Raw genomic sequence first — 12,500 nt, 5'->3', positions numbered from 1 at the left:
CCCCAATCACGGTTTTTCTCTCCCCCAGGTGGAAGAATTTAGAGACAGCGGTGAATGACAGGTGGAGGCAGGTGGCGGGGCGGTCCAGGGAGGTCACCCCGCTCACCCCTGCCCAGCTGGCCTCCTCTGTGGGCCCCCCGTGGGAGAGAGCCACCACCAGCAATGATGTGCCTTATTTTATCAAGTACGTCGACGGGGGGGGAGGGGGTGAGAGAGAGAGAGAGTATGTGTGTGTGTGTTTGAGAGAGAGAGAAAGAGTTATTTTGTCTGTCTGTATGTCTGTTTAAATATCCTTATCTTTGTTTTGCTCTCTCTCTCTCTCTCTCTCTCTCTCTCTCTCTCTCTCTCTCTCTCTCTCTAAAACACCCTAAAAAACACGCTAAACTGTCTTAAAATCCCTTAAAAACAGCCAAATCTGTCTTGAAACACCCCAAATATGGCAAAACACGCAAAACACACACACACAAACACAAAAAACACACACAACACACACCAAAACACACAAAACACACCACAACAACACACACAAAACACACAAAACACACACAAACACACACACACAAAAAACACCCAAAACACACCACAACACACCAAAACACACCAAAACACACAACACAAAACACACAAAACACACAAAACACACAAAACACACAAAACACACAAAAAACACAAACACACAAAACACACAACACACACAACACACACAAAAAACACACACAAACACACACAAAACACACAAAACACACAAAACACACAAAACACACAAACACACACAAAACACACAAAACACAAAACAAAACACACAAAACACAAAAAAACACACAAAACACACCAAAACACAACACACACAAAACACAAAACACACAAAACACACAAAACACAAAACACCAAAACACACAAACACACACACACAAAAAACACAAAACACACACAAAAACACACCAAAACACACACACAAAACACACAAAACACAAACAAAACACACACAAAACACACCAAAACACACCAAAAACACCACCAAAACACACCAAAACACACCAAAAACACACCAAAAACACACAAAAACACACCAAAAACACAAAACACAAAACCACACAAAAACACAAAACACAAAACACAAACAAACAACTCGAAACAACTCGATACACACACACACACACACACACACACACACACACACACACACACACACACAGGGGCAGTTCTCACCTTCCATAGGACACATATCATCAGCTCTGTGTATAACCATGACGTCAACATATTCGAGACCAAGTTTATCCAGCGATGCCTTGATGCTTTCTATAATGTGCTTCCTGCTTAGTCCTTTCTCGTCACCCCTGCAAAGTAGTAGTAGTAGTAGTAGTAGTAGTGGTAGTGGTAGTAGGTAGTGTTTTGGAGATAGTTTGGCATGTTTTGAGGGCATTTTGAAGGTAGTTTTAGGGTGTTTTGGAGTGTTTTGAGGGTATTTTAAGACAGTTTAGCATGTTTTAGGGCATTTTGAAGATAGTTTTGGCATGTTTTAAGACAGTTTAGCATGTTTTAGGGCATTTTAAGACAGTCTAGCATGTTTTAGGGCATTTTAAGACAGTTTAGCATGTTTTAGTTTGGCATGTTTTAAGCATGTTGAAGACAGTTTTAGCATGTTTTAAGACATTTTTAGCATGTTTTAGGGCATTTTAAGACAGTAGCATGTTTTAGCATGGCATTTTAAGACAGTTTTATGGGCATTTTAAGACAGTTTAGCATGTTTTAGTGCATTTTAAGACAGTCTAGCATGTTTTAGGGCATTTTAAGACAGTTTAGCATGTCTTAGGGACATTTCATTTAGTGGTTTAGTGTGTTTCAAGGCGTTTTGCGTGTTTTTAGGGCATTTTAAGATAGTTTGGCATGTTTTAAGGCATTTTAAGACAGTTTAGCATGTTTTAGGGCATTTTAAGACAGTTTAGCATGTTTAGGACATTTTAGCAGACAGTTTAGCAGGTTTTAGGGCATTTTAAGACAGTTTAGCATGTTTTAGGGCATTTTAAGACAGTTTAGCGTGTTTAAGGGCATTTTAAGACAGTTTAGCATTTTAAGACAGTTTAGCACGTTTGAGGGTTTAGGGCATTTTAAAACAGTTTAGCAGTGTTTAGGGCATTTTAAGACAGTTTAGCACGTTTGAGGGCATTTTAAGACAGTTTAGCGTGTTTGAGGGCATTTTAAGACAGCTTTTTGAGGGCATTTTAAGACAGTGGAACGTCTTAGGCATTTTAGCAGTTTAGTTTTAGGGCATTTTAAGACAGTTTAGCACGTTTGTTTTAGGGCATTTTAAGACAGTTTAGCATGTTTGAGGGCATTTTAAGACAGTTTTCAAGACATTTTAGCGTTTGAGGGCATTTTAAGACAGTTTAGCACGTTTGAGGGCATTTTAAGACAGTTTAGCACGTTTGAGGGCATTTTAAGACAGTTTAGCACGTTTGAGGGCATTTTAAGACAGCTTAGTACGTTTTGAGGGCATTTAAAGACAGCTTGGAACGTCTTAGTTCATTTTAAGACAGTTTAGCATGTTTTGGGGCATTTTAAGGCAGCTTAGCATGTCTTAGGGCCATTTCATTTAGTGGTTTAGTGTGTTTCAAGGCGTTTTGCGTGTTTTTAGGGCATTTTTAAGATAGTTTGGCGTGTTTTGAAGGCATTTTAAGACAGTCTAGCATGTTTTAGGGCATTTTAAGACAGACATTTTCAGACAGTTTAGCACGTTTGAGGGCATTTTAAGACAGTTTAGCATAGCACGTTTTTAGGGCATTTTAAGACAGTTTTAGCACGTTTGAGGGCATTTTAAGACATTTTAGCAGTTTAGTGTTTAGGGCATTTTAAGACAGCTTAGCACGTTTGAGGGCATTTTAAGACAGTTTAGCACGTTTGAGGGCATTTTAAGACAGTTTAGCACGTTTGAGGGCATTTTAAGACATGTTTGAGGGCATTTTAGCACGTATGAGGGCATTTTAAGACAGCTTAGCACGTTTTGAGGGCATTTTAAGACAGTTTAGCACGTTTGAGCATTTTAAGACAGCTTAGCACGTTTGAGGGCATTTTAAGACAGTTTAGCACGTTTGAGGGCATTTTAAGACAGTTTAGCACGTTTGAGGGCATTTTAAGACAGTTTAGCACGTTTTGAGGGTTTAAAGACAGCTTGGAACGTCTTAGTTCATTTTAAGGCAGCTTAGCATGTCTTAGGGCCATTTCATTTAGTGGTTTAGTGTGTTTCAAGGCGTTTTGCGTGTTTTTAGGGCATTTTTAAGATAGTTTGGCGTGTTTTGAAGGCATTTTAAGACAGTCTAGCATGTTTTAGGGCATTTTAAGACAGTTTAGCATGTTGTAGGACATTTTCAGACAGTTTAGCACGTTTTCAAGACATTTTTAGCATATTTTAGGGCATTTTAAGACAGTTTAGCACGTTTGAGGGCATTTTAAGACAGCTTAGCACGTTTGAGGGCATTTTAAAACAGTTTAGCACGTTTGAGGGCATTTTAAGACAGTTTAGCACGTTTGAGGGCATTTTAAAACAGTTTAGCATGTTTGAGGGCATTTTAAGACAGCTTAGCACGTATGAGGGCATTTTAAGACAGCTTAGCACGTTTGAGAGCATTTTAAGACAGTGTAGCACGTTTGAGGGCATTTTAAGACAGTTTAGCACGTTTGAAAGCATTTTAAGACAGCTTAGTACGTTTTGAGGGCATTTAAAGACAGCTTAGCACGTTTGAGGGCATTTTAAGACAGTTTAGCACGTTTGAGGGCATTTTAAGACAGTTTAGCACGTTTGAGGGCATTTTAAGACAGTTTAGCACGTTTGAGGGCATTTTAAGACAGCTTAGTACGTTTTGAGGGCATTTAAAGACAGCTTGGAACGTCTTAGTTCATTTTAAGACAGTTTAGCATGTTTTGGGGCATTTTAAGGCAGCTTAGCACGTTTGAATGCATTTTAAGACAGCTTAGCACGTTTGAATGCATTTAAAGACAGCTTAACACGTCTTAGTTCATTTTAAGACAGTTTAGCATGTTTTAGGGCATTTTAAGACAGTTTAGCGTGTTTGAGGGGATTTTAAGACAGTTTTAAGACATTTTGTTTTAGGGCATTTTAAGACAGTTTAGGATGTTTTGGGGGAGTTTTGTGTTTTAGCATTTTAAGGTATTTTGGGGCAGTTTTGTGTGTTTTTAGGGTGTTTTATGATAGTTTCAGATGTTTGTAGGGCATTTTAAGGCAATATAGGATGTTTTAGGGCATTTTAAGACAATTCGGGCAGTTTTGTGTGTTTCTAGGGTGTTTTAAGATAGTTTTGCATTTTTAGGGCATTTTAAGACAGTTCAGGGTGTTTTTAGGGCATTTTGAGAGTTTAGCGTGTTTTTAGGGCAGTTCAGGGTATTTTGGGGGAGTTTTGTGTGTTTTAGGGTGTTTTAAGACAGTTTCAGGTATTTTTAGGGCATTTTTAGACAAATACTAAATAACACTCAATGAATCTAGAAAAGTTAGATAAAATTAATATACATCATGTCGATAATTTGCGTTCCGCCTCTCTTAGTAAATAATTTGATGATATACGTAATAAAAACCTGTAGAATTAAACTAGAAAAATCATACATACATTTTTTTTACATTGAAATACTAAATAACACTCAATGAATCTAGAAAAATGAAATAAATATAAACATGTCGATAATTTGCGGTGCTGCCTCTCTTAGTAAGTAATTTAATATGATATACGTAATGAAAACTTATAAATTCAACTCAAATCAACATCTATACATTTTTATATATCGAAATACTAAATAACGCTCAGTGAATCTAGAAAAATTAAATAAATATACATCATGTCGATAATTTGCGGTGCCGCCTCTTAATAAACAATTTAATATGATATACGTAACATAAACCTGTAAAATTAAACTAAAAAAAATCATACACACATTTTTCTACATTGAAATACTAAATAAAACTCAATGAATCTAGAAAAATTAAATAAATATACATCATGTCGATAATTTGCGGCCGCGAAAACCACCCCTTTGAAATTACCACAGCGCACCTCGTAGTTCTTCTCTATCTTCCTCCTCCTCCTCCTCCTCCTCTTCCATGAGTGCCAGTGCCAGTGCCAGCCAGCGCAATGCCACCCCCAGGCACAGGGTGAGGCGGGACCTTATCTTTTATTGAGGTTAGGAAGGAAACAAGGTCATAATGGAGACAAATCGAGGTCAGGTTTAGTTAGGCTGTCCAATGACCCTGAGCCTGCCACACACTTGTCAGTCATTGTTCGGGGGAAGAAAGTGCTAAGGAAGGTCATAAAGGTGTCTTCGGCTTGGTGTTGTTACGGTGTGTTGACTGGTGTTGTGTGGTGTGTCACGTGTCAACACCAACATGGCCCACTGATACCGCAGCTGATTTGGGGATTTTTGTGACTATTAAAGATGTTTTAGGGTATTTGGTGGTGTTTTGAGGTTTTAAGGGTGTTTTTGTGGCTTTTAAGATGTTTTGGGGTATTGTCAGGTGTTTTTGTGGTTTTAAAGATGTTTTGAGGTATTTAATGGTGTTTTAGGGTATTTTAAGGATGTGTTTGGGGTATTTAATGGTGTTTTGGGATATTTTAAGGATGTTTTGGGGTATTTAAGGGTGTTTTGTGGTTTTAAATTGTTTTGATGTATTTAATGATGTTTTGAGATATTTTAAGGGTGTTTTGTGGTTTTAAAGATGTTTTGTGATAATTAAAGGTGTTTTGAGCTATTTTAAAGTTTTTGTATTTTTAAAGGTATTTTTAAAGGTATTTTAGGGTGTTTTTAAGGATGGTTTGAGATATTATAAAGATGTTTCATGGTATTTTAAGGACATTATTGCAGTTTTAAAGACATTTTACAGTGTTCATAAAGACACTGACTTCTAAAACACCCATCCACATCTGGAAAAATAACCCACATATCCACTTTTTAATCCACCTCTCTCTCCCGCCCCCAACAGTTGACAAGGCTAAAATGCAAACGGCGACCGACATATTTGACGAACATGGCTTGAGGGGGCAGAACGATCGGCTTATTGACATTGGCGACATGGTGGTGGTGCTGTCAGCCCTCTATGGCACCATCGCAGCCGACCACCCGGATGTCGACACCACCCTTGCTATGGATCTCTGCCTCAACTGGCTTCTAAATGTTTACGACAGCCAGCGTACGGGGCAGATGAGGGTGCTTTCCTTCAAGATCGGGCTCGTGTGTCTATGCACGGGGCACCTGGAGGAGAAATACCGATGTAGGTGTCTTGTATGTGGGTGTGTGAGGGTGTTTTAGGGGTTTTGGGTGTGTTTAAGTGCTGTTTGGGTGTGTTTGGGTGTTTTTGAGTGCATGAGAGTATTTTGAGTGTGTAAGAGTTTGTTTTGAGTGTGATTTGGGTGTGTGAAGGTATTTTGGCTGTGTTTTGAAGTGTGTGATGGTATTTTTAGTGTGTTTGGGTGTTTTGAGTGTGTGTGGGTGTTTGGGTGTTTTGAGTGTGTTTTAGAGTGCGTGACGATACTTTGAGTGCATTTTTCAATACATAAGAGCGTTTACATACATTTCTCTGTGTTCCTAATATATTTTAAATCCATTTTGAAAGAAATTTTAATCTTTTTTTAATACCACCACCACCACTACCACCTCCTCCACCACCTCCACCAGACATGTTCCGCCTGATTGCCGACCCGAACCGCCTAGTGGACCAGAGGAAGCTGGGACTGCTCCTCCATGACTGTGTACAAGTGCCAAGACAGCTGGGGGAGGTGGCTGCCTTTGGGGGTTCCAACATTGAGCCATCTGTTAGAAGCTGTTTCACCAAGGCTGGCAAAGACAGGGAGACTATTGAGGTGGGTGTGGGGTTGCAGGGGTGTTGTGGGGTGTTTTTAGGGTGTTTTGGGGTGTTAGGGAAAGGTGAAAGGATGTTTTTGGTGTTTTTATGGGTGTTTTGAGGTGGTTTTGGGGTGTTTAGGGGTGTTTTGAGTGTTTTTGGGGTGTGTTTTGGTGGTAAGAGTGTTTTTGGGTTGTCTAAAGGGTGTTGTGAGTGTTTTTGAAGTGTTTTTAGGGTGTTTTGGGGTGTTGTGAGTGTTTTGAGATGTTTGTTGAATGTTTTTTGTAGGTGTTTTGGAGTATTTCTAGGCTATTTTAGGGTGTTGTGAGTATATTTTGGGGTGTTTTAAGGGTGTAGTGGAGTGTTTTTAGGGTATTTTGAGTGTTATGAGTTTTTGGGGTGTTTTAAGGATGTTTTGGAATGTTTTTGTTTTTAGAGTATTTTAGAGTGTTGAGTGTATTTTAAGGTGTTTTAAGGGTATTTAGAGTGTTTTAAGTGTATTTAGGGATGTTTTAAATGTATTTAGGGATGTTTTAAGTGTATTTAGGGTGTTTTAAGTGTATTTAGTGGGTGTTTTAAGTATTTAGGGGTGTTTTAAGTATATTTAGGGTGTTTTAAGTGTATTTAGGGTATTTTAAGCATATATAAGGGTATTTTAAGGGTGTAGTGGACTGGGATAACTTAACAGCCTTTTCTAACACATCCTCCTCATTGCAGGCTGTTCACTTCCTGGCCTGGGTGCAGCAGGAACCACAGTCCCTGGTGTGGCTCGCTGTGCTGCACCGTGTTGCTGCGTCGGAGAACATACAGCACCAGGTGTGTCAGAGAGAGAGAGAGAGAGAGAGAGAAGGGAAGGATGTTATGGGTGTTTTGGGTGTTATGGGGTGTTTTAGGTGTGTTTTTTGTGTGTGTGTGTGTGTGTATAAGAGAGAGAGAGAGAAGGGGATGTTATGGGTGTTTTTTGAGTGTTTTGAGTGTGTTTTGAGTGTTTTGGGGTGTTTTGGTGGTGTAAGAGAGAAGGGAGTGTTATGGGTGTTCAGGGGGTGTTTTGGGTGTGTTTTGAGTGTTTTAAGTGTGTTTTGGGTGTTTTAGGTGTGTTTTGAGTGTTTTGGTGTGCTGAGAGTGTTTGTGTGTGTGTGAGAGAGAGAGAGAGAGAGGGTTTTTTATGGGTGTTTTTGAAGTGTGTTTTGTACCTTAAAAAGTCCCATATTTCGTCTCTAGCCCCACGCAGCCTTTAGCCCTTAGCCCCTGACAGCCCCATCTCTCTTCTCTCCCTCCCTAGCTGCTAACAGCCCCTATCAGTCTCCCCAAGACCCCAAAAACCATCTTAAATAGCTCTCTCTCTCCCCTCAAACTCTTCTCACTTTAAAACAGCCATATTTTGTCCCCAGCCCCACACAGCCCCTAGCCCCAACCAGCCCCTGACAGCCCCATCTCTCTTTCTCCTTCCCCAGCCCCTATCAGTCTCCCAAGGCCACAAATACCATCTTAAATAGCCCCTTCTCTCTCCTCAAACTCTTCTCACCTTAAAAACAGCCATATTTTGTCCCCAGCCCCACACAGCCCCTAGCCCCAACCAGCCACTGACAGCCCCATCTCTCCCCAGGTGAAGTGCAACATCTGCAAGGCGTACCCTATCTTGGGGCTGAGATACAGGTGTTTAAAGTGTCTGAGCTTTGATATGTGTCAGGACTGTTTCTTCGACGGACGGAGTGGAAAAAATCACAAGATTACTCACCCCATGCATGAATACTGTACTGCGGTGAGTTGTGGGGGTGTACAGGGGTGTAGGGGTGTCTCGGTGGTGTTTGGGGGTGTTTGAAGGGGTGTATGTGTGTTTTTTGGGTGTTTTTTAAGATGTGAAAGGAGAAAGTTGCAAAATCATTAACCCTGTGTGAATACTGTACTGTGGTGAGTTGTGGGGGTGTCTCGGGTGGTGTTTGGGGGTGTTTGAAGGGGTGTATGTGTGTTTTTTTGGGGTGTTTTGGGTTTTTTTTAAAGATTTGGATGGAGAATGTTGCAAAATTTTTCACCCAATGTATGAATACTTGTGAGGGTGTAGAGGGGTGTGGGAGTCTCGTGGGGGTGTTAGAGGGGTGTCTGGGGTGTCATGGAGGGGTGTATGTGCGTTTTATGGGGTGTTTTTGTGTGTTTTTAGGTACAAATTGGAAAAAAGTAAAGAAATATATAAACAAGCATTAATCTTCTACTGGGGTGTTGGAAGGGGTGTGGAGGGGTGTAGGAGTCTGTTTTGGGGGTGTATGTGTGTTTTTGGGGGGTGTTTTTGTGTGTGTGTGTGTTTTAAGGAAGGATAAATGTGTGTCTGTGTGTATGGGTGTTTTAGGGAATGGGGGTGTGTTCTGGGGTGTTTTTGGGGGGATTTGAATGTGTTTAGGGCACTTAAAATTGGTGTTTTTGGTGTTTAAATGTGTTTGGAGCATTTAAATGGTGTTTGGGATGTTTAAAATGTGTTTTTGAGGTTTTAGTGGACATTTTTAGGATTTTAAGGCCATTTTAGGGTGTTTAAGATGTGTTTGGGGTGTTTGGAGGGGGGTGTTTTAGGGTGTTTTTTGAAGTTTAAGGGGTGTTTTGCGATGTTTGTTAGTTTTTCGGGTGTTTAAAAAGATGTTTGGGATGTTTCATGAGTATTTTTGACTGCCACTAATTCTCTCTCTCTCTCTCTCTCTCTCTCTCTCTCTCTCTCTCTCTCTCTCTCTCTCTCTCTCTCACTCTCTCTCACAGACCACAGCCGGGGAGGACGTGAAGGACTTCACCAAGGCGTTGAAGAACAAATTTAAGTCAAAACGTTCTCTTCAGAAGCACACCAAGAAAGGATATCTCCCTGTGCAGACTGTGCTGGAGGTGTGTGTGTGTGTGTGTGTGTGTGTGTGTGTGTGTGTGTGTGTGTGTGTGTGTGTGTGTCTCTGTCTGTTTGTCAAATCTAATCTTCTTCTTTTTCTTCTTCTGTGTGTGTGTGTGTTTTTTAAGGGGTTTTAGTGGAAGTTATTGGGGTTTTTAAGAGTATTTTTACACACACACACACACACACACACACACACACACCCAAAACACCCTAAAAACACAACAAAACACCCCAAACACCCCAATAACACACCAAAACACTCTAAAAACACACCAAAACACCCTAAAACACAACAAAAACACCCTTAAAACCAAAAAAAAAACACCCAAACACCCCAAACACACACCCAAACACCAAAAAACCCCAAAACACACCCAAACACCTCAAAAACACACCCAAACACCCCAAAACACCAAAGCATCCCAAAACACACCCAAAAAAACACTTAAACCTCACAAAAACACCCCAAAAACACTTCTACACCCCTCAAAGCACCCCAATGACCCCCACACCTGTATCCTTTCCCCCCGACACAGGGCGACCCATTGGAGTCCCCGTCTCCTTCGCCACAGCACAATGTCACCAGCCAAGACATGCACTCAAGACTAGAAATGTATGCGTCCCGGCTGGCGGAGGTGGAGCTGAGGACGACACACTCTCACGCCAACTCCACTCCTGACAGGTGAGAGAGAGGGAGAGGGGAGGGAGAGAGAGAGAGAGAGAGAGAGAGAGAGAGAGAGAGAGAGAGAGAGAGAGAGAGAGAAAGAGAGAGAAGACAAGAGAAAGAGAGAGAATGTGCCTATCTTTCTATCTAGAGAGAGAGAGAGAGAGAGAGAGAGAGAGAGAGAGAGAGAGAGAGAGAGAGAGAGAGAGAGAGAGAGAGAGAGAGAGAGAGAGAGAGAGAGAGAGAGAGAGAGAGAGAGAGAGAGAGAGAGAGAGAGAGAGAGAGAGAGAGAGAGAGAGAGAGAGCCTATCTTTCTATCTAGAGAGAGAGAGAGAGAGAAGACAAGAGAAAGAGAGAGAGAGAATATGCCTATCTTTCTATCTAGAGAGAGAGATAGAGAAAGAAAGAAAAGAGAGAGAGAGAGAGAGTGCACCTACCTACCCCTCTCTCTCTCTCTCTCTATCCATCTATCCATCTCACCCCCACCCCTCCCCCCCTACAGTGAGGACGAACACGGATTAATAGCTCAGTACTGCCAATCTCTGAGCTCCTCGGACGCCCCCCTCCCAGTGCCCCGCTCCCCCCTGCAGATCATGGCCGCTGTGGATGCTGACCAGAAGGACGAACTGGAGCAGATGATCAGGTGAGGTGGAGGAGCGGATGGCAGGTGGAGCAGAGGTGGAAGATCACAAAAACATCCCTCAAACATGTGTAAACAATGCCAAAACACACCAAAAACACCTTCTACACCCCAAAAACACCATTACACCCATTAAAACACCCTAAAACACCACAGAAACACCAGAAACACCCAGAAACACCTTATAACACCTTAAAACATCCCAAAACATCCCAAAACACCTCATAACACCCCAAACCACCTTTAAAACACTACAAAACACCTTGAAATATCACAAAACACCCAAAACCTCAAAACACCCAAAACCACTAAAACACTCAAAACACCACAAACACCCAAAACACCAAAAACACCCAAAACACCAAAACACCCAAAACACCACAAAACACCCAAAAACACCTCAAGAACCCCCACTAAACACCCGCTACCCCCACAGGGCCCTGGAGGACGAGAACACAGTGTTACAAGCAGAATACAACCGCTTAAAGTCACAGCAGCCAGTGGGGTCACCTGAGGACAGCCTGGGACCTCAGCGTTCAGAGGCAGAGATGCTGGCGGAGGCTAAACTGTTGAGGCAGCACAAGGGAAGGCTGGAGGCACGGATGGGCATTCTGGAGGAGCACAATAGGCAGCTGGAGGCACAGTTGCAGCGCCTCAGACAGCTGCTGGGAGAGGTGAGAGCTGGGAGAGGCTGGGAGAGAGAAAGTTTGTAGATATTTTGATTTTGAAGAGGCTGGGACAGTGGGGGAGAGTCTGTGAGAGTGGGAGAGTGTTCAAGATAGTGTGTGTGTCATTAGCTTTATTTTTGACAAGCTGGGAGTGTTTGGGAGAGTGGGAGAGAGAGCTGGGAGAGGAGAAAAATACTGAGAGAGTGTTTGAGTGAGAGTTTGTGGTATTAGCTTATTTTTTTGAGAATCTGGGAGTGTTTGAGAGTATGTGAGAGGTGTGAGAGGCTGTTGGGAGAGGAGAGAGGTGCTGGGAGAGATAGTGTGTGGTGTGATCTATTTTTGGGGGGGAGTTTAACTGATTTAGAAACTGGGAGAGGTGAGAGAGAGAGAGAGAGTGAATAAGTTTGGTAATCTGTCTGTCTTTAGCCTCCTCCTCCTCCTCCTCTCCTCTTTTCCTCTTCCTTTCACTCTCTCTCTCTCTCACAACCTTGAAGACGGTTCCATTAATCTATCTTTTTTTTCACCTCCTCCTCCTCCTCCTCCTCCTCCTCCTCCTCCTCCTCCTCCTCCTCCTCCCCCACTTATCTATTGCTCCACCTTCCAGACCGGCCTTGGCTCCCCCAGCAAATCAAACACTCTGCAAACCAAGTCAGTCACAGCAAGCCAGCTAGCCATGGACTCCCCCGCCAAGATCAATGGACACTCCGCTCAAGGTGAGGAGGAGGAGGAGGTGGTGGTGGTGGTGGTGTAGGAGGAGGGTGGAGGAAGACAAGGAGGTACTGGAGAAAGAAGTGGAGGAGGAGGAAATGGAGTTACTGTAAGTG

General features: G+C 42.1%; 1 protein-coding gene across 1 annotated transcript in view; it reads left to right on the top strand.

Annotated features, from left to right (window-relative positions):
- LOC123509255 (dystrophin-like) overlaps positions 1 to 12,500 on the top strand; it is a 21,921-nt gene that overhangs the window by 5,774 nt on the left and 3,647 nt on the right. Inside the window, exons 4-14 of the mRNA XM_045263454.1 lie at positions 29 to 218; positions 5,152 to 5,158; positions 5,984 to 6,271; positions 6,676 to 6,860; positions 7,559 to 7,657; positions 8,448 to 8,603; positions 9,584 to 9,703; positions 10,241 to 10,386; positions 10,871 to 11,011; positions 11,445 to 11,682; positions 12,281 to 12,389. Of these exons, the coding sequence (XP_045119389.1) occupies positions 29 to 218; positions 5,152 to 5,158; positions 5,984 to 6,271; positions 6,676 to 6,860; positions 7,559 to 7,657; positions 8,448 to 8,603; positions 9,584 to 9,703; positions 10,241 to 10,386; positions 10,871 to 11,011; positions 11,445 to 11,682; positions 12,281 to 12,389 (1,679 nt within the window). The remainder of the gene's footprint in view (positions 1 to 28; positions 219 to 5,151; positions 5,159 to 5,983; positions 6,272 to 6,675; positions 6,861 to 7,558; positions 7,658 to 8,447; positions 8,604 to 9,583; positions 9,704 to 10,240; positions 10,387 to 10,870; positions 11,012 to 11,444; positions 11,683 to 12,280; positions 12,390 to 12,500) is intronic.

The sequence above is a fragment of the Portunus trituberculatus genome, chromosome 26, assembly GCF_017591435.1.
Source record: "Portunus trituberculatus isolate SZX2019 chromosome 26, ASM1759143v1, whole genome shotgun sequence".
Lineage (NCBI taxonomy): Eukaryota > Metazoa > Arthropoda > Malacostraca > Decapoda > Portunidae > Portunus > Portunus trituberculatus.
This window is presented reverse-complemented; position numbering and strand designations above follow the sequence as displayed.